This window comes from Eucalyptus grandis, chromosome 4 (assembly GCF_016545825.1).
Source record: "Eucalyptus grandis isolate ANBG69807.140 chromosome 4, ASM1654582v1, whole genome shotgun sequence".
NCBI classification, from domain to species: Eukaryota; Viridiplantae; Streptophyta; class Magnoliopsida; order Myrtales; family Myrtaceae; genus Eucalyptus; species Eucalyptus grandis.
This window is the reverse complement of record NC_052615.1, coordinates 26,660,363-26,674,005: the sequence shown is the minus strand read 5'-3', so window position 1 is coordinate 26,674,005 and position 13,643 is coordinate 26,660,363. Positions and strand designations below refer to the sequence as shown.

General features: G+C 39.2%; 1 protein-coding gene across 1 annotated transcript; it reads left to right on the top strand.

The window, feature by feature from the left end:
* The first annotated feature begins 1,879 nt into the window (after positions 1 to 1,879).
* LOC120292782 lies at positions 1,880 to 5,443 on the top strand. Its single transcript, XM_039311203.1, has 4 exons — positions 1,880 to 2,314; positions 4,319 to 4,471; positions 4,590 to 4,698; positions 5,025 to 5,443. Exons 1-4 carry the CDS (start codon positions 1,976 to 1,978, stop codon positions 5,225 to 5,227), a joined length of 804 nt encoding a protein of 267 aa, XP_039167137.1. The 5' UTR covers positions 1,880 to 1,975; the 3' UTR covers positions 5,228 to 5,443.
* Positions 5,444 to 13,643: the final 8,200 nt, after the last annotated feature.

The window sequence follows — 13,643 nt, the reverse complement described above, 5'->3', positions numbered from 1 at the left end:
GAGTGCTGGTGACAGAGGGACTAGCCATTCTAGTAGCTCATGCTAATACCCAGTTTGCGAGGTTAATTCGAGTCAAGTAAGACAACTCGATGAGGCAATCTGACGGCCACCATGGACGTGGGTGCATCCTTCGGCCCTTACCCTTGTCGCAATTGCGAGGGCCTTCTGGTAGTTGGCATTTCCCTTTGGCATCGACACCTCTCCTCCCTTTAGGAACTTGACTTCAGCATTTTCTCCAAGTCTATTTTTCTCTGTAGTTCTTTATTTCAGGGGCTTTTTGTTCACTTCTTGCCTTTTGAAAGCCCATGTTAAGGTCTTTTCTTCGTTACGAGACGATCCCCTTTGTCTTATAATTAGAGGCGTCAGATGGGGTACGAACTCTTAGGGCGACGTTCAAATCTCTGGAGTCTCCAAAATCACACGACGGAGCTTCTACGGCAGTTCCACCTGGGAAGAACAACTGCACTGCTCGCCTCAACTTTGCAAGTTCTTGATTGTAGAATTTGGCATTTTCTTGGCGATAACGTGGTGAAGTAATCATGGAAACCTTGTTTAGAACTAGAAGTTATGGTATTGTGGCTTAGAATTTTCTACTTCTCATTTTCCCAAGTCATCCTCAACTATCTTGAACTGTGCCCTGTGGGGAGCTTCACCTTCTTAGTGGTCCACCCCCTTTTTTCTTGTATTATAGGTCAATTTCTGTATATGCCGTCCAGAGTGTAAGTAGTTAGGTGTTGGCCGCTTGGTTGAGCACCATTGACCTCCTGAATCAGAAGCTGCTCTTTGATTCCTTTGTGTTACTCATTAGATCTGGCCCCCTTTTTCTTGTATTATAGGTCAATTTCTATATATGCCATCCTGGGCATAACTGGTTAGGTGTTGACCGCTTGGTTGAGCACCATTGACCTCCTGAATCAGAAGCTGTCATTTGACCCCTTTGTGTTATTCATTAGACCTGCAATTAGGGGTGATCGGTTCTTGGGTTGGGCTGGTTTTACTTCAAAATCAAGATTGAGAATTAAATCAGACCGGTCAGTCCTAAACCTACTTCAATTCCTGTACTTCACTTGTCCACTTTTTGGCAAAGAGGGAAAAAGAAAACACGATGTCATATGTTTGGGCAGTTCAATTCCACACCAAAAAATTGGGAGTCACTTGTAAATCAACCGGTTCAATCCGATTTGATCAAGCTCCTACGCACACCCTATCTGTGATCATTTTCTTTCTCCTATCTTTGAAAGGTGGATTGTGAGGGCTTTCCTTCAATGGCGGCTTGCAATATCTACCTTGCTACACAACTTATAAGGTACGCCCCTACAGATGGCTTGTTGAAGTGCACCTTTGAATGTGAATTTTGATAGCGCACTTCAAGGGACTACTTATAATTATATACTCGCTAACACCTAAATTTTGATAATTTATTCAAGGTTTAATTATATAAGGATAGGTCGCAACAATACCTACAAAGATGACTTATAATTGTGTGGCTTTGGAGTTGAAACCTATTGTATAAATATTAATTCGGTCAAACTTTTTAATCTTATTAATTTAATTCTTAGAACTCACGTAATCTTTCCGGTCAATTTAATGTCTTGGCAACGTTTGGAGCGCACTCTACTTTTCGTCATCTTGTATTAAAAAAGAAAAAAAGAAAACTAGTGGTAGCGTGGAATATGCCACAAAGGGCAATTTTTTTTTTTTTCAAAATAAAATAAATAGGTACAAAAAAAAAAATAGTAAGCCAAAGACAGTTTCCTTTTTCCTTTTCTCGAGTGCTCAAGGAATCCAAAAATGTCTTTTCCCCTCCCGGAAATTCGCTCCATTTCCACGTCATTTCTCCCTCTCTGCCCACCATAACAAGAAAAACGCCTCCTTTCCCAATCGTCGTCTCTCCCCTCTCCACATCCGAACGCGCCGGCCTCCGCCTCCGCCGCCGCCCCCTTCCGCCGCGCGCCGCCACCGCCGCCGCCTCCCGATGGCGTCCTCCGATCCCCAGGCCGACCCGCAGCGCCGCCAGCACGTCATCGTGATGCGCCACGGCGACCGCATCGACAACTTCGAGCCTCTCTGGGTGTCCACGGCGGCCCGCCCCTGGGACCCGCCCCTCGTCGAGGCCGGCCTGGTCCGGGCGTTCTGCACCGGCCGCAAGCTCCGGGACAAGCTCGGCTTCCCGATCCACCGCGTGCTCGTGTCCCCGTTCCTCCGCTGTGTCCAGACGGCCTCCGAGGCGGTCTCCGCCCTCTGCGCCGTCGACGACGACGACCTCACCGCCACGACCTCGGCGGCCCTCTCCATCGATCCGTCGAGGCTCAAGGTCAGTCCGCGAGCTTGTGATTGTTTGCGTGCGTACACGCGTTGTGATGTGCGATCATCTGAATGTGATGGCGATGGCGATGGCGATGGCGATGGCGATGGCGATGGCGATGGCGATAGTTTTGATTGGAGTAGTTCGTTTATTGATTGTTAGAGGCCGAGAGAGCAATGGACTTTTAAGGTCAACGCATGCGGGTGTCGATCATGCGTGGATGGAATTTGGTGACGTGCGCGTCAAGCTAAAGAACCGTATTGCATACGTACTGTCCATGTGAGCTCGATACGTATATAGATTCGATCAGATAGCAAGCATTTCTCCGAAGTGAATGATTGGGGATAAATATTTGCACTCTTATGATTGATGGGGTGGTCTCCATCCATGAGGGACCCGCTGTTTGTGAGAGAGGAATGAATTAAGGTGTGAAAATTAGCTCTGCCTATGGTTATCTAGAAGGTAATCTGTAAAGTTAGGAACTTGTCTGACGTGTAGAATCCTTCCTAGTGAGAATCGTTGATATTGAAATTGAAATGTATTATTGAGAGGGGGGTGTTGTCTCACTAGAGTGATGCAAAATTGAACGATGACATGGTGGCGTTGGTTTAAGGTGGAGTGATATATGACCTGTCTGATCAAAATCAAGTGAAAAAGAAGAGTGTGATGACCCCTTTGAACCAAAATGCTTGAGAACAGAATGAGGTTTGAGTTTACCTGTAGAGTTATCTAGTGAGATTTGTGGGCTGAAGTTTGTGAAGTTTGATCTTTCATGTGGGCTCTGAAGCGAACGCTTATTTCTTTTTCCCATCTTGGGAGCAGTTTGCATTTGAAGATATGTTTGGCGATAGGTAAGTACTTATGATCTTATTAGCTTGGGAAGCATTCCTTCCCAGTGATGGGCATATCTTTGAAAAACGGTTATCTGGATATTGTATCATAAAATATTCTTTAAATATATAAGGCACTGCATAGTGATTTTAGATCTTCTGATGAACTCTGGAAAATGTATCAAATATGTGGCATCAGTAAGGCAACAGCAATACACAATTGAAGGCAGAGTCAAGCAGGGCAGTGCAGTGCAGTATTATAGTATCTTTTAATTAGCTAGATTTTATCGACTATCATCAATGTCAGTCTTAATCAAAGAGCTCTAATCTCTCTAATCTTGTTTATGTTGTGTTCATATAGAGGGAAATAGCTTATCTCAGGGTGAAATATGTTGCTTTGCTACATTTTAGATAAAGCAATGGGTATTATATGAGAGTTCAGGAGGAAATTTCCTTTTCCAAGTCAGGCTCTGTTTCATCCAAAGTTGGAAGGAAGCAGGAGGAAATAATTTTCTTCCACTTCCAAAGAGTACGTAGTCTTTCAATAGTTCACTTCTTGCTTCATATTAACATATCACCACCAAGAGAGGAAATTGTCTCCGTTTGGTTTTGTCTCTTCCTCTCTCTCACTGCAGCTATTTCTTCCAGTTTAGGTCATCTAGATCTTCCATTTGTAAGAAGAGCGCACACATTCGCAAAGTGTTTTGAATTAGGTGAATCTTAACCATATTATGTTTTGGTTAATGCCTCCGTGGACTTCTATTGCGTTGGTTGACAGATCTAATGCGAGTGGGAACTATGTTGAACAGTGTTCACCTGTATTGCTTGGTTGCTATTAATTGTTTAGGTGGAATCCTTAGAACAGTAGTTGGTATTTCCTTTTAAGAATAGATTGTTCCTTGATTATAGCATAAGCACAGAAAGGAATGGGGAGTCTTGACATACTGATCTAAATCATTAAAATGTAAATAGTCTTTATGTAGAGTGGTTGTTTGGATACTGGCTTCGACATATAAATAAGTTGACTGACGAATGCTGAAACAGAGATCAAACCCACAGATTTTGTGGTTTGCTTTTTCAATAAAAGATACAACTAACATTTGGCCATGTTGTGAGTTTGTTTACTGCAGAGTTCCGTTCTTGAAATTATAAGTGAATGATGAAGCTTTTAATCTTTTTACAGGTTTCAATTGAGTATGGATTGTGTGAAATGTTGAACCGGGAAGCCATCAAATTTCCTCCTAAAGATGGGGATTGGGGATTTGATATTTCTGAGCTTGAAGCGATGCTACCAACAGGCACAGTGGATCATACGGTAGAAAGAGTGTATAAACAGGTGAAATTTTTTGGACAAACAGTATGCTTTTTGCCTGTAAAATATATAACTTGGTGCCAATACATCTACTGGCAATATAATCATGACTTCACTTTGCATTGATGCAAATTGGCTGCAGATGCCACAATGGGAAGAGACAGTATTGGGTGCACGAGCTAGATATGAGCAAATTATTGTTGCCCTAGCTGATAAATATCCTTCAGAAAACTTGCTGCTTGTCACACATGGTAAGATTATTATTTTCATATGATTATGACAACATCTTCAGAACATAATGTCAAGCAAGCTCGGTTGAATTTTAAGTTACTCTATTTCATCGGCTTCTTTTAGCAAATAGGCATGCTTTTTGAATTAAGCTTTGTGGCATTATTTATTCAGAGTGCTTCCAATTAGATGGTTGAGACCCATTGATAGGTCTAAGTGATAGACCATATTGATCTTGGGCTACATTCAAGAAGCACAAAGATTGATCATCAGTTAAAGCACATCAATGCAGCCTGCAAATTCCATGATATGCTTTTGCTCATTTGCCCAAATTTTCAAAGCTGTGCAGGGGAAGGAGTTGGAGTGTCAGTCTCAGCATTCTTGAAGGATGCAACGGTATACGAAGTAGAGTATTGTGCATATTCTAACCTCGAAAGACCAATCTTTCTGAAGGACGAGTCATTTACTGCTGGAAACTTTGAGTTACTAACAAATCCCGGCCAAACTGGCATAAGTTACTTGCCCTCTAGCAGGCTCTCTGATGGCCTATGACTGAAATTGTCAATTGCGGTGCCATGATTGAAGCAAAAGAGGATCCACAACTATACCTCATTGGAACTTGCAATTACAGGGTGAGAACTTTTAGTGGCGTGATTCTTGATTCCGTGGTTGTATTGACGAGACAAAACTCGTTGGAATGATGTCTTTGTTTATGATTGTTGTCGGTATCGATTATTTTACACTGGAAAAATGGCTGCTTGTTCACAAGAAGTGATGGAAACAAATAACTCTCGCGGCCCAAAAAATAAAAATAAAAATAAGAACTGCTGTTTTGCTGCGTGATGCTTACTGGATGAATGAGCCTCCTTCATGTTCTTTGTGGAATCTACTACATCCATGTCACCTAGATATAGATGCTTCTGAGCTATACCAGCTGAAAATCTTCCTACAGAAACGTTTCGAGTCGAAAGGAACAGGATTCGCTTGCCAGCCCTTTCGGAGAATGGACTCATCCTTTTTTCCACTAGAAACTGCTCGTTCGCAAATTATTAAATGTGGGCCGTCCTGATCGGAAGTAACCGTAGGCTGAAACAGCATTTCAAGAGTTGCATTTATTGACCAAATCAGATGTAGAAAGCGAAAATAAAAACCAAGTAGTAACAACGCAATGCCTTGCTAATTATTGAGTATATAGTTTAGCATTTTGCATTTAGTTAATTATATGATAGGATAATTCACACGCTAGAGTTGAAAGTCCATAGCCTTTGAAATTCGCAAATCCTTTTTTGGCCTTTATTTTCAGGTGATGTTCTGAAATTGGTGCTGACTCGCCGAGTTATGAAGCAATTGTAACGTGTGTAGGGACAATGCCCTTAAGGAAGGTTACTGACTTTCGGTGGATGCGGAGTCAGCGAGTTCAGTCAAACAGCGTAAGGAGTCTAAGGTTATAGAGTTAAGGTTATAGAAGCGTCGCGAGGACAAAACTTAACGGCAAGTAAATAAACCTGCTGTTTTGCACATGCAAAATCAATGCAACAGCATATCTCCAGAGACATTTTCATCTCTTGGGGATGAATCTCGATTTGTTCCTGTACAAAAGAAATTATTCTTCTTCACTTCATTATTGTATACTCTTTATTCTAGTTTTATCATCTCTGTGGGAATAAATCTTGAATTATTCCTAGCTGAAAAGAAATTATTCTTGCCATTATTACACTATATTCTTCATTCTTCTCTTACCTTCTCTATGGGAATAATTCTTGAACTATTCCTGAATGAAAAGAAAAATATTCCCGCGTTTGTTACACTCTATTTCTTCATTCTAGTTCCTTTTTCGGTCTTTTCACTTATGAAACCCAAGAAATTAAATGGACTCAAAAAACCCTCATGTCCGCCGGCCACAGTTTTCCCCTTCTTTTTTTCCTATGATTGTTACCTGGTCTTTCGAACCAAAAATAGAAAAGACAAAAAGATTAAAAAAAGGAAAAACGACAGGAAAATGTCCAAAAGTCCCGACGATTCGGCCCATTAGGCCATGGTGGACCCGAGTGGCGCCGGCCCATTATATTTCCATTGCCGGGAGCGGAAGGTTTTCGCTGCTCCGTGAATCCAACCTCACGCACAGGATTCCTCACATCGTTTCCCTTCATCACACCTCATGTCACTCTCTGGTGCACGATTCTGAAACTCAATAGGTTTTGAATTTCTTTTTCGATGTCCTCTATTCTTTAGATTGAGAAGCGGTCGATCCATGGCAGAAAGGCTGATCCCAAGTAAAATCATGAAAAAAAAAAAACTCGCAAAAGCTTGGCCGAGTGCATTTTCTTTTATTGGCAAAAGATAATATCATCCCTATAGGAATAAATCTCAAGTTATTTCCAAATGAAAGATATTATTCTTATGTTTGTTACATTATATTCTTTATTCTAGTTAAATCATCTTTATGAGAATAAATCTCGAATTATATTTCTAAATGAAAGAAATTGTTCTCACGTTAATCACACTATGTTCTTCATTCTTGTTCATTTTGCCTTTTTTACTTATAAAGCAAAAACCCCTCACGTGGTTTATCATTTTCTTTTTCCTGTAGTCGTTACCTAGTCTTTCAAAACAAACAAAAAAAGAAAAAAAGGGGGAAAATAAAGAAAAAGGTTGTGTCCACTCACTAAGGTTTATAAGAATGACGAAAAAAGGAGAAAAAAAAAATAGCGATGGTACAAAGAATTCAGTCCATTGAGCCATGGCGGACCTGAGTGGCTCTGGGCCATTATCCTTGCACTGCAAAGATTGTGTCGGACATTTTAACACGTGCCTGATACTCTCAGACACTCAATCAACATATGTTAGATTTTTTGATACTTGGTCAAGTCTCCCAACACTGGAGTCCGAAACTTCGACATGCAAGTTTAGAATGTCAACACATAATTCCAACACGCACGGGTTAATTTTAAAAATTTTCAATAAATGATAAGCCAAAATGTAAATATATAAAAACATTAAAAATAATAAATTGGGAATGAAGAAAGACTCAGTCTTCTTTTCTCTTCTAACTCTCGCTTCTCATGACATAAAATTTACCCCTCAAGTTTTTTTTCTCTTCTCTTCGACACGCTTAAACACGCGAGTCCAAAATATAAATTACTTGTATTTTTTTCTTTCGAGTTTTATGGATTATTGGAATGGAGTTGAATTTGTCAAATTAAAATAATGAATGATATTAACAAATAGTGAATTAATGTTTTTATTGCAAAATCATTATAGGTTCTTTTTATTATTATTTATGAATTTGAATCAGATTAATTTGATTCAAATAATCATAAAAATGATAATTTATCAAGTATATATATAAATATATATTTAATATATGATGTGTCTTAACTTGTCAAAATTCTCTATTTTTTTTAAAAAACAATGTATTAGTATGTCGTGTCGTGTTGTGTCCAGTGTGATGTGTTGGCGTCGGTGCTACTTAGGCCAAGAGTGGGAGGTTTTGCTAACTCGGTGTCGCATGTCGGTGTCGGTGCTACTTAAGCCAAGAGTGGGAGGTTTTTGCTAGCTGTGTAACCTATTTGGTTTCAAGTTCTCAGAAAATCCAAACCGAACCGTTTTGATGTGCATTAACTTTGAAACAAATCACGATCCGAATTGAAGATGCGATTCAATTGGGTTTTTCAATTTTTTTTTTTGTAATATTAAGAAGAAATTTAGTGAAAAAAGAAGAAGAAAGATTGTATAAATTTTAATAATAAAAAAGTGGGCGATTTCAAGTTCGTTTTGGTTAACTAAACTGAATCGAAACTATCCCAACTGAAAAAATATATATAATTTATTCTCCTAACCGAACCGACATGGGCCGTTCACTTTTTGACACCTCTAGTTTTCGCAGCTCCGTGAAGCTAGTAGCCTCACGCTAAGCCCTCCAATCTAGGAACCACACGGCCCTAGCCTTCGCTCAGCCTGCATTGATCAGCTTTTGGGTTGGAACGGGGGAGCCAGATGAGAGCCACAACTAGGTCAACCCGCAAGAATTCAACCCATGTCCCACCACATCAATGCCTCGCCCAGGGTTACAAGCCCGCGCAACTGAGCTCGGGGAACGGCTTTCAATAACTATGCCTCTAGTGAAGTGTGCATTGCCCTGATAAATGCCTAATGGGGGACTTCCGTGCACACCGCATTGTTCCCTTTGTCACACTTCGTAACTCTCTACGCACAATTCAGAACTCAATGGATTTGGAATTTTCTTCAATATCTATTGTTCTTTGGATCGAGAAGTGGCCAAACCATGGTAGAAAGTGATATCCCTACTTAAATCATGATCAAAAAGCACCGCAAAAGATGGACCGAGCATGTTCTTCTTAAAAGCACTTATTTATCAATCAAAGGAGAAGAATTTGGATATGTGGATCAAAATGACAAGCAAATTCTTGAAGATATTAAAATCAAGGGATTGATAGTTCTTATAATATAATGATCTCTTTATTTATTATTTCTATTGTTGTATTATTTTCTTATGAAGTGTAACATTTTGTAATATCCTTATATAATGGACACCATCCCCACACATTGTACGTTGAGATTAATAATCAAACACCTTTGTTCTTTTTATGGTATCAGAGCAGGAGTTACGGGTTCAAATCTTTTTAGGTCTCTATTTACATCTCCAATTACATTTCCATGCCTTAGGCTTAGGACAAAGTCCAGTTTACTCATGATGGAGAGTTTTAGAGTAAATAAATACCATATCACGTCCATATCTATAGCTTAAGCTTTTAGAACAGCTGATAATTGTCTCATAAAAACAAGCAAAATGATGTCGAAGAAAAGTAATACGATAATTCATGCAAAATTTAAAAGTAGAATGCATCCTAATTATAATTCCCCTAGTGAATGAATACATAAAAGCAAGAAGACAAATGGGAGAAATTGATGTAAATCCTCCAAAAAATCACCAAGAAGAGATCGCTATTCATTGTGCCTATGGGAATAAATCTCAAACTATTCCCAAATGAAAGACAGTATTCTTGCTCAAGTTAATTACACTATATTCTTCATTCTAGTTCTTTTTGCCTTTTCTCACATAGTCATGAATCAATTCTCAGCTTGGAACAGGCGGGCATGGATACTTTCTTTAACATCCACTATTTTTTGAATTGAGAAGCGGCCAATCCATGGCAGAAAGTGAAATCCGGAGTAAAATCATGATAAAAAGTACCATTCTTAAAGGCAATGATTTAATCATTCAAGGAAGAAGAATATGGATATGTCGATCAAAATCACAAGCAGATTTTTTTTTAAGATACTAAAATTAAGGGATTGACAACTCTTGTGATATAATGATCTTTTCATTTAATATATCCATCGTCATATTGTTTCCTTGTAAAGTGTAACAATAAGAGCGGGCATTTTCTCAACAAATTGCACATTAAGATCAATATTCAAACACCATTGTTATTTTATAGTTAGACTATGAGTCGTGAGTTCAAATCTTTCAATGTCCTTATTTACCTCCCAATTACATTTCTACGCTTTAGGCTTAACCGCTTTAAATTTTAAAATAGTTAACAGTGGTTTCACAAAATCTCATAGAATAATGTCGAAAAAGTATGCTAATTTAATTTAACAACTTGAAAGTAGAGATAGTGCATGCATTTTAATTATATTTTGCTTAGTAAATGAATAGAGAAAAGCAAGGAGAGAAATAGGAGAAGAGATTGCTGTAAATCCTATAAAAATCATGGAAAAGTGTAAGAGTTTTGAAAAAAAAAAAAATCAACAAGAAAAAAATTGCAAGAGAAAAGAGAGCGGAAGTAGAAAAAACTGAAAATGGGCCGCCTCCTTCAATCTTTTAATAACCAAGATAAGTGTGCTCTCTTTTTTTTTAACTGTTTTTGTAGTCGATTAATACATAACCGTGGAGAAAGGATTAGACTTTCCCTCTTCGATTGCAAAAAAATAAAAGGTATTGTTGGCACCTAATTTAATTGGTTTTTGTCAATATATTTGTATATATTAGACATAAAATAATTAATTTTTTTCTCTTATCTTGTTCAGATGAATGGAGCAATTTCATTAATGAAAATAATGTTAGTGATAAAGACAAGATGAACAATTCAATCGAAGATGCTAGTGATAAAAAAGTCATGACACCATGAGATACTAAGTTATTAGTGATGAAAGCAACTTCAAGGCAATCAAAGAGTTTTTCTACAACAATTTGATTTGAGTGAAAAAAAAAATGAAAAGTTATAATGTATAATGATTTTTTCATTAGTTGCAAAGCTGACATTTCAAGTGTTTGTTTATCTTTGAAATGCAATATATCTTTCCAGTTTAAAAAATAAAATAAAAACAAACAAGCGAAACCGGTCAAAGTATTGTCCTGGTTTGCTCCAGTAAAACTTGTGGCTGGCATTAGACGGTTAGAAAATGAAAATCACGGCACCATTAGGCTAGCCAAGTCCTTTTGTGAAATGTCTTCTCGAACAAAGAATTGGGCGATAGTGGATAGAAGTTCTCTTTCTAGGGTTGATAGCATTAGAAATCATAAACCGATAGCCTATTATAAATTTGAACCAAAAATAGTTTCCCTTTCCTTAAAAATGACTCCAACTGATACATATTAAGGGTGATCGGAGTCCGGGGTGGGTAGGGTCTAGACCTGAACCCTGTACCCGACCCTGTTTGTATTGAACCCTGTACTTGATTCACCTTGTTTTTCCAGTGCAGTTCCAGAGTCAACCCTATTTTCATTAGAACCTGTTTTGCAATTTCCCGATATCCTATACGACTTCAAATTTTATATAAATACACGAGAAAATAACGTAATCCTCCTAATTTGTATCGAAACATTAAACACTTATAATAAATAAATATATACACTTTTTGACTAAACGAAAAATTAAGGATCAACGGGGTTAATACATGGCTAATTATAATAAATAAAATCATAAGGAAAAGAATTAGTAACAAACGTGGGTATAATATTAGTCTTATTCTCACAATTATTACATGAAGTTACTTATTTATGCAAGCATAAATCCTCCTACAAAAGAGAAATTAGGCGAGTTAATCCACGTGGTCAATGAACACCATCCGTCTATCGGACGCTGTGAGAGGGAGCCGATGAGGGAAGGAAGCAAGTGAGGAAGAGGAACAACGAAAGAGGAGTGTTGTGCTTGTTTAAGAGAACCAAGAAGAAAAACGTCATGTGATTGCGGGAGTAAGAATAGAAATAAGGGGAAAAATAGGGTTTTGGACCTATATTTACAAAATTGGTTCCAAAACCAATATGAGAACCGCTTCTTAGGTGGGTAATCAATCGGACCGGTTCCCAAACCAATTTAAACCAATTCCGAATTTTAGGAACCGATTCTCAGACCAATTTCAATGGGAATCGGTTCTTGACCCTATTTTCCGAGTATACCCGGTCCGGTTGCACATCCCTAATACACATATCACATTTACTCTAAAATAATTTTCATTTCACGAAAAATCTCAAATTGGTTCTATTGGCCATAATATATCCTCCGTTAGCAGTTTAGGATTCAACATGGAGTATAAATTTGGAAGAAAGGCACCGGTTTGAGAGTTTTCGTGAGATGAAAATTAGTATGGTATATATCTGTCATTGGTTTAATATTTTTTGTAAGAGAAAAAATAGTTTTGAATAAACATGTTATGGGTACTAATTTAAGATTTTTAACAATAGTAACTTTTTCATTGATATTTTAATTATGGAGGCAAGTAAGGAATGTTCTTTTTTTTGTGGCCCTAAAGGACGGAGGGAAAGGCAAATTCCTTATGCGGGCAGCAATTACGTCCCTTGACGTTGTTTACAAGATAAAGTAACTTGTGTTGGGTGGAATAAAAAATTAATGCCTGGACCTGCTCCGCGCATCAGCAAAGGTGACGTCAATAAAGACAGGTTTTCCCTTTCACCTCCGCACAGAGGAAACGAACTCTCGAAGGTTTTAAACTTCTTGGCTCTCTCTTACACTCACCAAGAACACAATCTGTCTTCATCCTAAAAAAAAAAGAGAGAAGCCGAATGGTGGCGGCGAACCAAACCATCACCGAGGCCAGTGTGGTTGTGAAGAGGGTCCAATCCCCGAAGGGCATGCTCGTGCAGATAGAGGTCGCCGTGGGCTCAGTCGCCTTCCTGCTCCTCTTCCTCACGGCTTTCGGCTTATTGAGGCGTCGGAGCAACAATTCAGTGCTCAATGGCGTGCTGTGGGCAGCGTACACTCTCTCGGGCTACTTGATAACGTACACGCTCGGGCTAATGCGCGAATCCCCGTTCCGCAACCCACTGTTCCCGCTGTGGGCGACTTTCCTGATGATCTTTCTTGGAAGCTCAAACTCCTTTTCTGCATATAGCCTCGCGGACATCAAGCAGCGGAAGAAATATGCTTGTCAACACTACTTAATCACGTTCATAGGGTTACTAACATTGTGGACGCTCTATCTGACCACCTTGCCGTCAACGCTAGCGGTTTTCCTGCTCTATTTCGTCATCCTTGTGCTTAAGACCACAGAGAGAGCACTATCTCTCATGTCGGTGAGCGCGTTTGGCCAGGATCGAATGACAAAATGGGTCACGGATCATATGAGCTCCACGTATTGTTGCCGAGAACCCTGCAAAGCCGATCCCATTACTATGAAAGGATACAAATATGTAGTGAAAGTGAGCTGGACCGCACTCGAGAAAGTCTTTGGCAAAGTCGCAGCAACAAAGGCAAGTTCCAAAACGGATTCAAAAGACCACGAGGAGGAAGTCATCACCATAGAAAACGTGTGGGCGTGCAAAGGGCCTCTTTGAGCTCAAGCGGGGAGACCGGGATGGCAAGGTCAAGGATATTTGTCTCTCTTATGCGCTCTACCTGCTTCTCCGTTTGAAATTTTTGCACTACTCGTTGCCGGAAGAAATTCATAAGAAGACGTGGTGCTTGATTCGAGATGGGATTCT

Coding starts and splice junctions, on each gene's coding strand:
- LOC120292782 (XM_039311203.1), top strand. CDS start 1,976: ATGGCGTCCTCCGATCCCCAGGCCGACCCGCAGCGCCGCCAGCACGTC. Junction 4,472..4,589: donor TAGAAAGAGTGTATAAACAG/GTGAAATTTTTT, acceptor AATTGGCTGCAG/ATGCCACAATGGGAAGAGAC. Junction 4,699..5,024: donor CTTGCTGCTTGTCACACATG/GTAAGATTATTA, acceptor AAAGCTGTGCAG/GGGAAGGAGTTGGAGTGTCA.